The sequence below is a fragment of the Helicoverpa armigera genome, chromosome 30, assembly GCF_030705265.1.
Source record: "Helicoverpa armigera isolate CAAS_96S chromosome 30, ASM3070526v1, whole genome shotgun sequence".
NCBI lineage: Eukaryota > Metazoa > Arthropoda > Insecta > Lepidoptera > Noctuidae > Helicoverpa > Helicoverpa armigera.
In genome coordinates, this window is record NC_087149.1 from 4,215,662 (window position 1) to 4,233,765 (window position 18,104).

The 18,104-nt window shown below is 38.0% G+C and overlaps 2 protein-coding genes across 2 annotated transcripts; one reads left to right on the forward strand and one right to left on the reverse strand.

Annotated features, from left to right (window-relative positions):
• The first annotated feature begins 80 nt into the window (after positions 1-80).
• On the forward strand, positions 81-1,840 carry LOC110381420 (BRCA1-associated RING domain protein 1). Its single transcript, XM_021341748.3, has one exon. The coding sequence runs from the start codon at positions 196-198 to the stop codon at positions 1,753-1,755; it is 1,560 nt and encodes a 519-aa protein (XP_021197423.3). The 5' UTR covers positions 81-195; the 3' UTR covers positions 1,756-1,840.
• Positions 1,841-5,895: 4,055 nt separating this feature from the next.
• Positions 5,896-17,335, reverse strand: LOC110381417 (C-mannosyltransferase dpy-19). Its single transcript, XM_064042993.1, has 10 exons — positions 17,129-17,335; positions 15,457-15,707; positions 14,676-14,884; positions 13,876-14,059; positions 12,168-13,120; positions 11,538-11,644; positions 10,881-11,043; positions 8,225-8,350; positions 7,621-7,782; positions 5,896-6,065 (listed from the first exon to the last, which is right to left on the reverse strand). The coding sequence occupies exons 1-10, from the start codon at positions 17,217-17,219 to the stop codon at positions 6,038-6,040; spliced, it is 2,274 nt and encodes a 757-aa protein (XP_063899063.1). The 5' UTR covers positions 17,220-17,335; the 3' UTR covers positions 5,896-6,037.
• Between the last annotated feature and the right edge of the window lie 769 nt (positions 17,336-18,104).

The following is an 18,104-nucleotide window of genomic DNA, read 5'->3' on the forward strand; positions in this document are numbered from 1 at the left end:
TGATGATGAATACTACACAGAGTATTCGTGTTCCATTCCAATTTCAAAAACTAAACGCTCCCGTCATTTGTTTACCATAATGGCATTGTCAAATCGTAAAACGTCATTAACGTCAAATTTATCAAAACAAGACGTGATTTTCCCGCGACATCAAAACTTTGTGAGTGTTTTTAACACAAAAACTTTTCATTAACAATGAATCCTACTGACTTGAAAAACTTTATTGAAGCCTTGGACACGGTAAAGAAAGATTACACATGTGGAGTGTGCAATAACATATGTAAAGAACCCGTAGTTTTGAAGAAATGTTTTCATCTTATATGCGCTGAACACACCGGTTTGAAACACTGCCCAACCTGCAAAATACCTTTGGATGACTGTGCCACGTACATCGATGACCAGCTAAGAGTATCTATAGACTCCGCTAAACAGTTAGACAAGATATTTGAGCAATTCCGGCAAAAGGAACCTACCGTTACGTCGGCTAAGAAACCTACTAAGAACGACTCTGTCCCCGCGTCTGTTAAGAGCGCTGTCACTCTATCTAGTGCTAAGAAGCCCCTGTCTGATAAGACGAACTCTCGTCCGGACTTAAGCGAGACTATAAACTCGAATTTCAGCTCAAAATTCAACAAAACAAATGAAAAACGCAACAACAAAGGTGAAACAGCCCTCCATATTGTCTGCCGTCTCGGTAAGATCGATAGACTTAAGGAGTTACTGAGTTTAGGTGCTAATACTAATACTAAAGACAACGCTGGCTGGACACCTTTGCATGAGGTCGTTCAAAACGGTCGATTAGACCTTGTCAAGCTTTTACTACAGTATAATACCCTAATAGATGTGCCAGGACAAGGTAATGAGACACCCCTACATGAAGCCGTAAGATACAACCATGTAGAAATCGCTGAAGAACTCGTAAAGCATGGAGCTGATATGAACGCACGGAACTGCAAAGGAGAAACACCATACCAACTCGCTTCGGTCGATGTCAAGAACAGATTACGACTTGCAAGTGATAATATACTGCAAACGCAAAGCGTTAACGTTTCCCACATTGCTGCTGTGTATACGGAGATAGAAAATGATGATATTCGCTTGTTTTGCGTGTCCCAGTACCGTAGTCTACTTAACAAGCTGAAAATATTAGCGAAACACCACAGCAATGTTAATATTGAAGCTAAATTTACAAAAAAGGTCACGCATTTGATTGTAGACACCGAAGACAGAGTATGTAGTCCAAGTTTGGATATTTTGCAAGGAATCGTCAGCAGCGTTTGGATTATATCCTCAGAATGGGCAACAAAGTCTACCGAAGATCATTTAGAACCTTTCGAGGATTACGAAGTCCAAGGCGTCGGAACTAAAACGTATATGGGACCAAGAAACTCTCGTTTCAATAAGTACAAGCAGTTACCGGGCATTTTTAACGGCTGCCATTTCTATTTACATAATTTCAATACTAAATATGAAATTTCGAAGTCAATTGTGCTAACGAAAGCTATTTTAACAAAATTGATCACGGATGCAGGTGGCATAGTATTACGAAGGGCACCAAACCCGGAATTGATACCGGAAAACGAGAAATTGGTACCGTACCATGCGAAAAAAGATGGAAAGTTAGTGAACTGTTCCCATTATATAATATTTAAAGAAATGTATGAGCCTATGTATAATATGCAGCATTTGAAAGCTCTGCCAATCGGTTGGTTGATAGAATGCATTGAAAAATATGAATTGTGTGAACCATGGTAGCGTGTGCTTGGAAATTACTGAAAATAATTGTTTAAGTATCATTTAAGTTGAAGAATATTTTGTTTTAAATTTATAAGCTCTCTAATATTGTTAAAATCAAAGTTTACATTCATTGATGTAATTCATAATTAAAGAGAGAAAATATGAAATTATGAAGCAATAACTATAGTATAGAAAAATCTTAGCTACTAAGGATTATTTTGTTTTGCTTGACTAAATAATGAATAGTTAAGTTTTATCAAGTTTACAGTATTGAGCCAGTAGTTTCTAAGAATGTTTCAAACATACTCATAATCTTTTATCATACATATAAAGGCTGTTATTTAATTAGAAAAATTGAGTTTTTGTTTTTAAATTCAGATGTTTATCTGAATTTAAAAACAAAAACTCAATTTTTCTTTAAAATATCCAAAAAAGTTCTGTCTGACACTGTCTGTAAATTAAATTCATGATGACGGTATTTATCTTTCAAAGGATGCATAGAATACTTATTATGTTACACATCACATTAAATGGAAGCCATAATAATTTATTTTTAAGTTTAGTATTTAATTACATAATAAGAAAAAAGTGTAACTAAATAAAAATGTTACATATAAGATCATGTTGTATAATAAGGCGCTTTGCACACGGAACAACTATCAACTTTTTGGAAGGCTTCTGTGTTGTTTCTGTTTAATAATAATAATGGAGTTCTAACCGATTGTCGGCCATGTCTGTTCTCATATAAGGAGATCAGCCAGCTCAGGACATATTATAGTGCACGAGCATTTGCTTGGACACAGGTGCACTCACTATTCCTTCACTCTCATAGCGCGATGGGACGACAATCCGCCACCACCGGAGAGAGATCACGAGCAGGACCGACATTGACGTGCTCTCCGATGCACGGGATCACGAGGGTGGTTTCTAGTTAGTAATGTTGCTAATATGAATTTGAACAAGTCTTGGTGGCCTAGTGGGCAAAGAACCAACCTCTCGAGTATGAGGTTCCAGGTCAGGAAAGTACCAATGCAACTTTTCTATGATTGTATGTACTTTCTAAGTATATCTTAGACACCAATGACCGTGTCTCGGCTGTCATTGAACATTGGGGTATTAGGTTGCCCGGGTAACTGGGTTGAGGGGGTCAGATAGGGCAGTCGCTCCTTGTAAAGCACTGTTACTCAGCTACATGCTGTTAGACAGGAAGCCGACCCCAATTTAGTTGGGAAAAAGGCTCGGAAGATGATGATGCTAATATGAATTTGAGAATTATGTAAAAAGCTAGTTGCTCCATGTGCAAAGGCAAGTATGATCGGAAATTAGTTGTGAGCCGCCAATTAGTTTGGCGAGAACTAGCTAGCTACGTATATAAAAGACATCATTTTGTTGTCATTTTTTTTGTAACCATGAAGTTAATAATAAGTTATATAATTTTGAATATGTTTTTATTTCTTGTACCTACTGTTTTTTTTTTGTTAGAATTTCAGTGGTAAAATAATACAAGTAAATGTATAACAGAATAAATTTATTATTCAAAATAAAGTTCACATTTTTCTCTATCTATGTACAATAATCACATTAGTTAATACTTTATTATCTAGCGAACTAATCATAAAATAGGATAATTTCAGCACAACTTTGCGCAAACTTTAGCGCAATATTTTGCGCAACTTTAGCGCAATCTCAATATAATCTTTCTTTAGGTTGACTTTTTAATTAATTGCACTCGCTAAATTAGAAATTAAAGGTTTAGTCATACATTTTATATTTATCAATTTATTTACATGATAAATATAACCTATTTTAAAGTGTTAGGCCGTATGTAATTCCGTTTTAATATATTGAGACAAAGTTCTATGTAATGCTTAGTCGTAGAATTAAATTAAAATGGCTTTGACACAGGGCCAACAAAATTCCTTTAGGGTGAAAATTCACTGTCCACGAAGCAGACACAATAGTAAGACAATCGGTGTGTATCACATATGACTCATGGGACAGGGAAGTTATTAAAACATTATATATCAAGTACAATAGGTACCCGTGGGGCCCACCAGGGCCAAAGCCTGCCGGGGCTGCGGGCTTGTTCGCGCGAGTTACCGCGGCGCTGGTACATAAAGGGCTTAAGAAGGAACATGGTGGGTTTTAGTCAGTAAGAGTCTGACAATCAATCACGCTGCAACCACAGCGGGAGGGGTCATTTGAGGATTTCGTAAAACAGTAGGTTTGTATAGCACACAACCATTATATAGGAAACATATTGACAAGAAAATAAAGTGTGACTGATAAAAGAGATAAGTACGATACCCGTGTCGGGACAAGAGTCAAAATAATATCAGTTTTGCCTCATTGCCCGGTTTTTTTGTGACTATTAACACAACACTACGAACCCGCGTTCCCTATGGAATAAAAAGGAGCCTTTATCTGTCCCTGAAGTACTACCTATCCCTATGACATGTTTTAGTGTCTTTTCATAACTTATAATAAGTTACCTTCGCGCCTGTGTAGAGTTTTTCATACATATCATAGAAATATTTTCATAAAATTCAATCAATATAGTAATTTAGACAAGATTTATATACACAAATTAAAATTTCAAAATGTACATACAATAATAAATGCTTATTCGAGTAAAGTATAAGAGCACACTGCAAACTTTAAGTCTGCCGATAATTTGTTTGGGCCCATAAATCAGTATGAAGATGAATGGTAGTACGCACATTACAAAGATCAGGTATTTAGCCGGTATCAGACCGACTGAAAACTTTGAATGTCTTTCAAAAAAATCGGCTGACTATTAAGTCTACAGTGTACCAGTTACCATAATAGAAAAAATAACAATAAAATTAAGTCCTATTTTAAGACAAGATAAACTAAAAAATACTGGTTCATAGAATGTGCAGTGTAAGAAAACAATAGTTAGAATATAATATTAAGACACAGTTGCACCATTTAACTATAACGATAACCAAACTATAACCAGCCGTATACTTGCCGTCCATTGGTCAAATGTATATTCATATAAAACATTGTTGAAAGGTTCTTCTAACCTACAGACAGACATGTGTTGCTGGGGAGTTTGTTGCGCCACTTCTTCTCAGCAAAAACACATAGGAAGTGGTGAAGAGTGGGCGTTTTGGGGGCTGTCTTTTGTAAATTTCTGACGTTTGAAAAGTGCTGTTTTGCAGCTCAGTTTGAATAAACGATTTTTTATTTTTAAATCGTCGATTTGACAATTGAAAATGGTTCGGTTATCATTATAGTTACGTAGTGCAACTTATGTTAAGTAATTAAAATATAACGTTTACTTATAATATTTACAACAATTCATTAAAATATTTAAAATCCTAACATATGGGTTTTACAGTGGCGTGTCAAACATTTACCGTCGTACCACAAAAACTTTTAAACGTTTGTTGAACACTTGTCTAAAAAAATGACAGATTATGACTTTGAAATAAGGTCCTTCTTGCAGCCACACTTTTTTAGACAATTGTTCAACAGATGTTTAAGTTTTTGTAGTAAGGCTGTTAATTTTCCAATTTAAAATATTTTTACATTAAGGAAACGCCATTGTAATAATATTAACTACTAGAATAAAATCGTGGCATAAGTTTGGCGATCTGACGATAAACAGCCAACTCGAAGGTAGGTCATATAAATAAGGTATTTTGCTGTTTACCTTAACAGAAAAAAGTAATTGCTTTCTGTGTTAAAATATATAGGAATGCTAGCTTCTGCCAGCGGTTTCACCCGCATCCCGTGGGAATTACTTCCCGTACCGGGATAAAAAGTAAGGCCTATAGCTTTCCTCGATAAATGGGCTATCTAACACTGAAAGAAATTTTCAATTCGGACCAGTAGTTCCTGAGATTAGCGCGTTCAAACAAACAAACTCTTCAGCTTTATAATATTAGTATAGATAATAAAATAAAGACTTCAGTATTTTGTTTTCTAAAAGCTACATAATCGTTGACTAATAAATTGGCTATTATCTTAAGAAATCTCTTTTTTGATCGACACTTATATATTTAACAAAAAAATCTTGCATACACAGAAACTGACAAAAAAAAATGAAACCGAAACCGAAACGCGAGATACTCGACTACACACATAGGTCAACCGCGTTTTTGAAGTTGGTTAAAAATGACAATAAAATACATACAGGTGAACTCCTTTTTTTGAAATCGGTTAAAATAAACAGTAAAATACCTTATCTAGTGTTACAAGTGGTGTGTTCACTTGACAGTGAACTAAGTCGGTCAGTCTCATTGGAGTGTGTCCGAGTTTCGGCCGACTGTCAAGTGTCGAAGCTACGCGGCATATAGCTGTGAAGAGAAAATATGTGTGTATAAGTATAGATAAACAGAGATATAATAGATGGTTGATGGTATTGGAATATATTAAAAGTTTAAAAAATGTGTTACATATAAGATAATTGAAGTCCTGGTGGCCTAGTGGGCAAAGAACCAAACTCTCGAGAGTGAGAGGGCGCGGGTTCGATTCCAGGTCAGGCAAGTACCAATGCAACTTTTCTAAGTTTGTATTGTATGTACTTTCTAAGTATATCTTAGACACCAATGACTGTGTTTCGGATATCACGTTAAACTGTAGGTCCCGGCTGTCATTGAACATCCTTGGCAGTCGTTACGGGTAGTCAGAAGCCAGTAAGTCTGACACCAGTCTAATCAAGGGGTATCGGGTTGCCCGGGTAACTGGGTTGAGGAGGTCAGATAGGCAGTCTCGCTTCTAGTAAAAGCACTGGTACTCAGCTGAATCCGGTTAGACTGGAAGCCGACCCCAACATAGTTTGGGAAAAGGCTCGGAGGATGGATATAAGATAATTGAAAAATTCTATTCATATCTTTACAATATCAAGTTAATAGCGTTATTTGGAGATTGAAATACTAACTTTTGATTTTGAAATTATTTCCTAGCATTAACATATTTACAATAGAGCTAAAAAACTATCCTAGTAAAAAAAAAAAACAAAAACTAAAAAGCAATAATCTTTACTTAAACTTTTGTAAGACTGATTTATCGGGCTCATTTTTTTGTAGAACGTTCTCCGTGGTTCTACCTAGGATTAGCTGTGCGACTTGGTAAAACGAGGATACAATAATATAAAAATGAGCATAAATGAAATCACATTTTCAATCCAAATCATTTATTGTTAAAAATATATTTTCTTCTTAAAACTTCTTTAATATTTTTTCCTTTTAATGATTAACGTTTTTTGAACTGAAATTTTAGATTTTATTAATCAGTAAATTAAGAAATACGTGAAGTTAAGTTTGTTGTGAGTTTAACCATGCATAAGACCAATGTTTTGACACCAATTGGAACTTTTATAATACCTATGTCCTGTCTAAGTTTAAAGACTATTTTCTCTATACTTAAGACATAAGATAAGTGTCAGTGAGATGTGTGTGGTGAGCTTGAGTGAGTTAGTGGATGGGTGAATGAATGAGTAAGTGAGTGGGTGAGTAAATAAGTGAGTGGGTAAATAGGTCAATGAGTCAACCAGTGAGTAATATGAGCATAAAAAAACTCACCGAACGCTATAGTCGTGTACATTGAACACAGCATACTGTTCGTTCCGGAAGACCGGGTAGAAGTGTTCGACGGGCTCCGACAGTAAGGTGTGGCACAGCGCCGCCCGTCCGACGAGCCAGGGGCTTAACTTAACATGATTGTATTTGTGTGTCGGTGTGTGTGGGTGAGTGAGTGAGTGAGTGGGTGAGTGAGTGAGTGAGTGTGTGAATTAGTAAGTGGGATAATGAGTGAGTGGTAAGTTTGAGTGAGTGTGGGATTGTGTGAGTGAGTGAGTGAGTGGCTGAATGGGTAATTCAGTGTGTGTGTGTGAGCATAAAAAATACTTACCGAACACTATAGTCATGCACATTGAACACAGCGTACTGCTCGTTCCGGAAGACCGGGTAGAAGTGTTCTACAGGCTCCGACAGTAGAGTGTGGCAGAGCGCCGCCCGACCGGCGAGCCAGGGAGCCTCCACGTCCCAGATGTCGCGGAATGAACAACCCGTACTGGGAAGAGAAATGTTTTTATTAGCTTTTATTTAACTTGCTTTGTATGTATGTATGTTACAGTGGAATCTTTCAATTCAATTTTGAAGTAGATATCATCAATCGTTTGGATGACAATGAAATGCTAATTGACGTCTTTCTAAATCTAATATGGCGGACAATCCAAGATGGCGAGGTAGTTATTTTTACTGCACTTCTACAATATGGGTAACAATTCATTTAAGACGTAGGCTAGATATAACTAAAATCTAAAAAATATAATAAAAACTTTTTTATACTATACTCCATTTGAGTAGGAATTTAAGTAAGGTAAACAATTTTATTTTGATACCTATCGTAACACTGAAATAATTTTTCAAATCGGGCCGGTTGTTTCTGAGAGCTAATTTCAAACAAACAAACTCTTCAGCTTTAGAATATTAGTACAGATTATGGTACTTACGTGCTCCTCCCATAGCAATATCTATTCTCTATAACCAGGTATGTAGCCTGTAGCTTGGTCAGCTCCTGGTACAACTCGTGTGAGGTAAACCTGCCGTATACTTTGTGTACCGCATACGCTCGCTGCCTATAACAATCAAAATGTAATTTATTCAAAGTAGGCTGAAAAGTAAATAAGTAGGTATAGATAGTTCAACTCAGATTTGCGCGCGGCCCTATGTGTGCGTCGGCTTGTAAATATACAACTTTCATTCGTGTGACAGTGACGTCGTCCGAGCATGACGTGTTCTTATCGCTTTTTCTTATGGGTACAGTCGTTTACGAAAATACTAGTTATTCACGACTCAAAGCTTTTTATTATTAAATATGGTTTTTCATTATTTTCTCATACGTCTTTTCAAATTGACATTGACAGTATCTAAGAAATAAATAAGTTGAAATATCTAAGATGAATTAAATACTCCTTACATAGTTTCTAGCTCGGGGTACGCGGACAATAAATAAAAGTGTGGACTAAGAATGTAAAAAGAGGTATAATCTAGTATAATAATGTAAACAAAATGTGTGGGGAATTAAAATAAATTAAATTGCTTCGCATAATGTCGACCAAAATAAGACGGAAATAATGAAACTCATAAATGAACGTTTAAGTCAAATTGATGAAGGAATGTGGGGTAATACTTGTCGACATGTACAAAAGAAAAAAGAAGAATACTATAGACATTTTGACATGGAGTCAGAATTTATAATTCATCTTGGAGAGTAGCGAATCCGAAAATTCATCATTTGATTTTTCAAGTAGCGTTTTCTTCTTTATTCATAATCATTATAAATAAATAAACATTAAATTACGTAATAACTGTTTTTTTTTAAACACCACACACTCCCATATAACCATATAACCAACCAACCCATATAACTGTATTGTACCCGACTGTACCTCTTGTCACGCACACAAAGTCACTGTATATGTACAAGGGTTACCCACACATAAGGCCGCGCGCACGACTGAGTTGAACTTACTATAAGTCGCTGTGGCCTAGTGGGTAAAGAACCAACCTCTAGAGTATGAGTGTGGGTTCGGATCTATTTTTTTACATGATCTTCGCATGTTGTTAATGTATGTATCAACAGGTACATACAAACTGTAATACCTATTATTTTTTTAAAGAGTAACCATGGAGTTTCTTGCCCTTTCTTCTCCATAGATGCTACTTTTGGAATGGGCAACTAGAATCAAACTAAGTTATATTTTTGTCATTCGTGGGTGCTTGTTAAGGCCTCTGCACGGTGCGGCGGGACGGGACGGGACGGGACGGCGACGCGGCGGGACGGGATGTGACACTGAGAGTTGTAATGTACTAGATTTACGCGTCGCGTCGCGTCGAGCGGGACGGCTCTGTGTGACGTCCTCTGTAATATCTAGTACATGACAACTGCTCAGTGTCGCGTCGCCGTCCCGTCCCGTCCCGTCCCGTCCCACCGCGCCGCGCCCGCAGAGTGCAGAGACCTTAAAGGCCTAAATGAAATAAATGATTAGACTTTAACTTTGGTCAGGCATCTGTTCTAAGTTTGTATGTACTTTCTAAGTATATCTTGGAGACCAATGGCTGATTGAAGGCGAAGGAAAGCCTCTCGAGAAAAGTCAAGCCCTTCACCACTTCCTATGTGTGTTTGCTGGGAAGAAGGAAAATATTATATTTACTTAAGGAAGGGGCTAGCCGGATAGTTACCTGGCGTCCAGATGCTCGTAGTGCGGGTGTGCCACTATAGGCCTGCGGGTGACGAGGAGTATGGTAGCTAGGATGGGCATGGAGCCTGCGAAGACTATATCTACATAAGGAAGCGGCTAGCCGGATAGTTACCTGGCGTCCAGATGCTCGTAGTGCGGGTGGGCCACTATAGGCCTGCGGGTGACGAGGAGTATGGTAGCTAGGATGGGCATGGAGCCTGCGAAGACTATATCTACATAAGGAAGCGGCTAGCCGGATAGTTACCTGGCGTCCAGATGCTCGTAGTGCGGGTGTGCCACTATAGGCCTGCGGGTGACGAGGAGTATGGTAGCTAGGATGGGCATGGAGCCTGCGAAGACTATATCTACATAAGGAAGCGGCTAGCCGGATAGTTACCTGGCGTCCAGGTGCTCGTAGTGCGGGTGTGCCACTATAGGCCTGCGGGTGACGAGGAGTATGGTAGCTAGGATGGGCATGGAGCCTGCGAAGACTATATCTACATAAGGAAGCGGCTAGCCGGATAGTTACCTGGCGTCCAGATGCTCGTAGTGCGGATGTGCCACTATAGGCCTGCGGGTGACGAGGAGTATGGTAGCTAGGATGGGCATGGAGCCTGCGAAGACTATATCTACATAAGGAAGCGGCTAGCCGGATAGTTACCTGGCGTCCAGGTGCTCGTAGTGCGGGTGTGCCACTATAGGCCTGCGGGTGACGAGGAGTATGGTAGCTAGGATGGGCATGGAGCCTGCGAAGACTATATCTACATAAGGAAGCGGCTAGCCGGATAGTTACCTGGCGTCCAGATGCTCGTAGTGCGGATGTGCCACTATAGGCCTGCGGGTGACGAGGAGTATGGTAGCTAGGATGGGCATGGAGCCTGCGAAGACTATATCTACATAAGGAAGCGGCTAGCCGGATAGTTACCTGGCGTCCAGATGCTCGTAGTGCGGGTGTGCCACTATAGGCCTGCGGGTGACGAGGAGTATGGTAGCTAGGATGGGCATGGAGCCTGCGAAGGCAGCTCCTGCAGGGGTTTCGGTTCGGATCCACTCCATCAACTGTTCTTGGCTTATGTCACTGAATTCACCTGGAATTATGTATTAAAAATATATCATCATCATCAGCCTTTTTTGTCCCACTGCTGGGCTGCGGCCTCCTCTCACACGGAGAAGGATTGAGCATTAATCACCACGCTTACTCAATGCAGGTTGATGATTTCAGACTTTATAGTCCAAGTTTCCTCGAGTGTATGAAATATAAAATAGTAGCTCCTTCCCGCGGTCTCACCCGCGCCTCAGGGGATTTTTTACTATGCCGGGATAAAAATATAGCCTATGTTACTCGGGGATCATTACAAACACTAATATATCTTCTGGTTAACTCAATCTAGCAAACAGTAACTAATTTCGCGAGATATTGCAACCCTAGAATAGAAGAACACTACACTACATATACTTATATTGTAGTACAAATACATCTCTCTTAAAATCATCGTCTATTTAAATAAATAAATCTATAGAAATACATGTACTTCTATAGTATACTGAATTACAAAGTTTATATAAAAGATGTTTTACTCACCAATATGTGACATTTCTTGCGAAACGCTGTGGAACAGATCCTGCACTAGAGGCGACATGCAAACCGCCCAGAAGAACGGTAAGTAGCGCTTATATGTCTTCGGGAGGCTGGAAGATAGATGTAGTTCTTATATAGCTAGTTGTTTTTAATTTATTATATCCTACTGAGGAAACTCGAGAGAAAGAATAAGGTGGATATTCCTCAAATCCCAATTAATTGAAGAGAAGACGTCGTGGTGTCCTAGTGGATAACGACCCAACCTCTCAAGTATGTGTAGTTTAGATTCCAGGTCAGGCAAGTACCAATGCAACTTTTCTAAGTTTGTATGTACTTTCTATGCATATCTTAGACACCAATTTCTGTTTCGGATGGCACATTAAACTGTAGGTCCTGGCTGTCATTGAACAGCTTTGGCAGTCGTTACGGGTAGTCAGAAGCAGTTAGTCTGACACTAGTCTTACCAGGGGGTATCGGGTTGCCTGGGTAACTGGGTTGAGATAGTCAGACAGGCAGTCGCTCTTTGTAAAGTACTGGTACTCTGCTGCATCTGGTTAGACTGGAAGCCGACCGCAACATAGTTGGGAAAAGGCTCGGGAGATGATGAATCAATAAAATCCAAAAAATACTCACGCATAATAATTAGAATTCATCATGATCGCTGACAAAACACACAGTTGCGTCGTAAATAGCATTTTCAATCTCATCACTAGGACCGCCATGACACCATAGACAACAGTCTGTGATATATTATAGAATATCGCTGGTTCCGCTTTCAAATGTTTTAAAAACATGATCACAACATCTGCATTTTCAATATCATTTTTACAATCCAATTTAGTCTTTATTTCTTTATCTATAAGGTCCAAATCTGTAACGTTTTTTCTTTTGCGCAGTTTCGTGTCAGAATTCTCGATCCCCGAGTCTGATTCGTCAGAAATCTCTCCGTCTTTCTCTATGGTAGGCGTCAGATCGTCTATCTCTTTTCTACACTCAGTGGCCGCGTCAGAAATCCATCGATTACAAACATTTAGAATGCTTAGAATTACGAAAGGTATCAAAAACGATTTGAAAAGTTTTTTTATAGTACTAAACGGCAGAAAGTCAAAAACATCGCTACAAGTATAAATTAAAGTATGAAAAGATTTATAATTTGTAAATTTCGAGTACAATATATCCCATACATGGGAATCTTCTTGCACCTCTAAGAAATTACTTATCAACTTCTTTAGGTAAAAAGCCGCGAAAATGACTATAGCTATCCTAAGGCATATCAACCATAGTTCGACGAACAAGTCCACGCGATTTTGAACCTTAATACGTAGAGAGCTAAAGAACAAACTATAAGCCGACACTATGACAAAAAACGAAGCATATAAGGACGATTTTAGCATATCATTGCCTTGTAACAAAAGTATTGCCATGTGTAACCCACAGAAGTGAGAATGTAAGAATATACAAAGGGCTTTGACATCTATGACTCGAAATTGCTCCATGACAAAAAATATGGCGGTCTGAGTGAGAAATATAAATTGACTGAATTGCCAAAAAAGTAGGCATAGACAGTTCAGGATGAATATTGAGACCTGAAAAGAGAAAAATAGAGTTTAGTTTTTGGTTTAAAATGGCTTTTACATACGTATGGTGTAAGGTTTTAAATAAGTCCAATATATTGCAAGAATTAATAATAATAAAATAACAAACCTTTTTTTCAATGTTTGTAAGGTATGCAAGTTTTCACTGACTAAAAACTTTAGTAGTTACAGCCTATTTATCGTCCCACTGCTGGGCACAGGCCTCCTCTCACACGGAGAAGGATTGAGCATTAATCACCACGCTTGCTCAATGCGGGTTGGTGATTTCAGACTATATAGTCCAGGTTTCCTCAAGATGTTTTCCTTCACCTTTTTATCAGCCATTGGTGTCTAAGAAATACTTAGAAAGTACATACAAACTTAGAAAAGTTGCATTGGTACTTGCCTGACCTGGATTCGAACCCGCGCCCTCATACTCGAGAGGTTGGTTCTTTGCCCACTAGGCCACCACGACTTTTTTCGACTAAAAACTTTACAATTTATGAATGACTTTATACATACTTAAGGTGAATTTTTAAATTCCATAATGAGGCATGCCAGTGTAACCAAGGGGTATTGGGTTGCCCGGGTAACTGGGTTGAGGAGGTCAGATAGGGCAGTCGCTCCTTGTAAAACACTGGTACTCAGCTGCATCCTGTTAGACTGGAAGCCAACCCCAACATAGTTGAGAAAAGGCTCGGGAGATGATGAGACCAAACAATAAGAGACTTGATGTGTCATGTTACTTAAGGTTCCAAAGATTTGACCTGCAACTGGAAGGTGGTCCTCCTGTGGCTGTCCCTGAGCTGCATGGAGACGAGCCAGGTCTGCAGCAGCAGCAGTGGTGCTGCGAAGTTCTCTCGCTGGTTGGGAGCCCATTGTACGCGGGTACATTCCGCATGGTTTGCGAAGTATGAAGCTACTGCTAGGAGACCGCCTAGTATGCTTTCACTGGAACATATAAAATCAAAAATCATATACTCAAACTTGGCTGCAAGACAGCACTATTTGAATATAAAAATTAACAAAAGACAGCCCCCAAAACGCCCACCCTTCGCCTTCACCTTTCTTTGCGCAGTGGCAGCTAAAACTTTGCGCCACTTAAGCGCAATTGATAACTTCCAAAAAACCTATATGTTTTTACCTATATGTGCTCCATTAGCACCAACCACATATTTGCCCACCTATCATGACTCATATTCTTGAAATATTTTAAATACGAAAGTACTGTCCGTCGCGCTTTCACGCCGAAACTACTGAATCAATTGCAATGAAATTAGCACCCATATATGTATGTATACCCAATAGACTTGTGTCTGAGAAATAACTTTACTTATTATCCGGTTGGAAGTTGCTCCATGGAGACGTTAGGATGAGCTATGAGGATGAGATAATTATTATTATTTTTATTTATTTTGTATGTATTTATCGTAACTAAAGTAAACTTTATGGCATTGTTTTAATTGTGATAATCGTATATACTGTTATACGTATTTTTATATTTTTGTATTGTAATATTTTGTGCCTTAATTGCCTGAAATAGACGTATAATATACAGCTGTCTTACCTCAACGCAGTGGCATGTAAGAACAAAGCAGTGACCGTCAATCCCGCAAGCCACCAAATACCCTCCAAATAAAAGAATATCGGCTGCCCGAGCCCCACGCAGCTCTCTACGGGCGCCAGGCCTTCGCCCCTGTCCACCATATGACATTGCCTGTACTTTGTAGTGTTGAGGTAGGGCTCGAAGTAGCGGTATAGGGCTCCCATTATCACCTGGAAAGTTTTAGAAGCAGGTAAGACAAAATGACAACATATGACTAACCTTTTCTCGTGTTGGGGTAGCAAAATTATTTCAGTTTTATATTTTGAGAAAGCCTATAATATACCGGGAGGCTATTATATCGGGTATTTCATACCTAATCACATTAAATCCTATCACATATACTTTATGACATTCTATGGTGAATTGTAAAAAAATTAACCTAATCCATTCACTGGTTTGGCCACAAGAGTAATTTTTTTGTTTTCATCATTTACATGTGTAAAGCAGAGATAAAGTTAGGAGTGTTGTTTGAAATGACTGACTCTTATTATTTTGGCATATTTTTATTCTATTACCTTTGTTAGAAAAAATCATTTTTTTAATTTTTGCGTATTTTATTTATTTATTTCTTTGTGCTAGTCGACATATACCTATTAACCAGTATATTAACGTGTTTAATTTAATGTGATTAGGCACAACACACTTTGTATATAGGCTATATTATATCCAAATGCGCGAAAAAGATCGAAACGATGGTCAAACAATATGGAACAGCTAGAAGATTACAAAATAAAAAACTCACCTCCGGATGAATATTGAAGCGGTTAAAAGCGTTCACATCTTTAGGATACTCGACCAACCGATCGTACATCAGTTTGGATATCCCCGCCACAAAGGGGCGCTCTTCCACTACGGTTTTATAGTAGGAATAGTAGAAACCCATCTCGGTACGGAAAGACATCTCACGTTCCAACTCGGAGAGGTATGAGAAGTTGCGATCATTCTCAAACAATTGAGAGACATAACGATAGTGGATGTAGCCAACGGATATCGCTGAAAAGAATTAACAGATATAAGAAAAACCGGCCAAGTGCGAGTCGGACTCGTGCACGAAGGGTTCCGTAAATTACAGTTAAATCAACCTATCTCAAAAACTATAAGAGATACTTTGATCAAACCAAAAATCGTTGAAAGAGTTAATTAGCATGCATCACCTCTATTTTTTTTAGAATTTTATACCCCGTAGTTATAAAAATAGAGGGGGGGGGACATACTTTTTACGACTTTGAGAGCTGATATCTCAAAAACCGTTCACTTTAAGAAAAATGTTTTTTAGAAAACTTTATATCATTTTAAAAGACCTTTCCATTGATACCCCACACGGGTATGTACATGGAAAAAAAAAATTTCATCCCTCAGTTACATGTATGGGGGGCCCCACCCCCAATTCTTTTTTTTACTATTTAGTGTCATATTTTTGTAGCGGTTCATACAACACATATTCCCATCAAATTTCATCACTGTAGTACTTATAGTTTCCGAGTAAATCGGCTGTGACAGACGGACAGACGGACAGACGGACAGACGGACAGACGGACATGACGAAACTATAAGGGTTCCGTTTTTGCCATTTTGGCTACGGAACCCTAAAAAAGTTATGGTGGCCTGGTGGGTGAATGAACCAATCTCTCAAGTATGAGTGCGTGGGTTTGATTCCAGGCAGGCAAGTACCAATGTAACTTTTCTAAGTTTGTATGTATATACTTTCATGAATCTGGGACACCAATGACTGTGTTTCAGAGAGCATGTTAAGCTGTAGGCAGTTGTTACAGGTAGTTAGAAGCCTGTAAGTCTAACACCAGTCTTGCCAAGAGGTATAGGGCTGCCCAGGTAACTGGGTTGAGGAGGTCAGATAGGCAGTCGTAAGAACCAAGAAGTCAAACACTGGTACTAAGCTGAATTTGGTTAGACTGGAAACCAACCCCAACATAGTTGCGAAAAGGCTAGGTAGATGTTATTGTGGTAACCGAAATACATGATTTGTGATTTACAGATAGTAAGTTTAATGGCATGGACAGATATTCTGCCTACTTCTCAAGCATTACATGCATAATAATACTACAATTTCTACAAAACATTTGCAGAGCAGTCATTTTAAAAAGAATTTCAATTAAGAATTACTTGATTTTCATCTAAACAAAGTTGTAAGTCACCAAACATTTAATTCCAATAAAAATAAATAAGCGTAGCAATCAATTTCATTAAGTTTTTGATTAATTTTCCGTTCTAACTTTGTATTTTTAACTTACGCTACTTTTGTAAATAGATTTACTTATCAATACTTAAGTTGATGGCAAAGTTACATGTAAAGAGTATGAAAGGTCAGAGGTTGGTCATAAAGTGCTAAATCTTATGAAGCCTCATTTCCATACCAATAAATATTAAAAATAATAAGAATAAGCCACAAAACTTACCTAAAACAGTGATGACACAAAACTTCGCCACTTTCCTAGCAGAAAAGCGCACTGTGGTCTCCGAGCTCGTTTCCACTTTATTTTCCTCCATTTTACTTAAATATTTCTCAGTTTAATTACATTTCTTTAGTAAAACAATAGAATATTTCGCAATTTTCGAGAGCCTTTGACACAATCTGCGAAAATTTGAGAAATAGATAAAATGTCAAGTGACTGACAGTTTGCTAATCTATAGTGAAGTGCAATAGTTACTAAATAATCGTGAGTAGTCGATATCGGTTTTTGTCAATTACTGGTTGTTAGAAATGTGGTTGTTGTAAATAAATGAAATGATTCTAACTATATAACTGTAACTAAACTCAATATGCGTTATTTAAATTAGGATGATAATCAGCACTCTTTGAACGTCAGAATAAAAGCCCCTTTACCACTTACTTTGTGGTTTTTTTGCACAAGGAAAAACTGGTCCAACAAATTCCCTAACAATGAAGTGACCAGAAGGTATACTGTAAGTACCTATACTGAAATGCAAGCCTATAAGAATATTTAGTATATTCGATTTATGCTACGTGGAGTGGTTAAAAATCATGCTTTGGAAGTTTCTGAGGAGTTTGTTTATTTTAGAATTAAATCATATATTATTAAAATTAAAGGTATGTTTTAATTAGAAAAATAAATCCTTAGAAAATGAGTATTAACTGCTTCGATGCTATTCAAAGTAAATTATTTATAGAAACGCCAAATATTTTAGTAAGTTTTGGGACATCCCTAAGTCACGTTACTGTCAATCTCAGCTGATTATGAACTTGCCTGTGTAAATAAATAATTTATGAGATGAATTCCCCATATCACGGGTTTTTCCCATATAAATATAGAATACGGTGGCTATTGCTTTATTTGACCGAGGGGCACAATTCTGCTAATTTTACTTAAACGACTTATGATCGATATCCAACTGAAATTCAATCACCACTCA

Coding starts and splice junctions, on each gene's coding strand:
- LOC110381420 (XM_021341748.3), top strand. CDS start 196: ATGAATCCTACTGACTTGAAAAACTTTATTGAAGCCTTGGACACGGTA.
- LOC110381417 (XM_064042993.1), bottom strand. CDS start 17,219: ATGGAGGAAAATAAAGTGGAAACGAGCTCGGAGACCACAGTGCGCTTT. Junction 15,708..17,128: donor TTGTGTCATCACTGTTTTAG/GTAAGTTTTGTG, acceptor AATTCTTTTCAG/CGATATCCGTTGGCTACATC. Junction 11,044..11,537: donor GCAAGAAATGTCACATATTG/GTGAGTAAAACA, acceptor ACATAATTCCAG/GTGAATTCAGTGACATAAGC.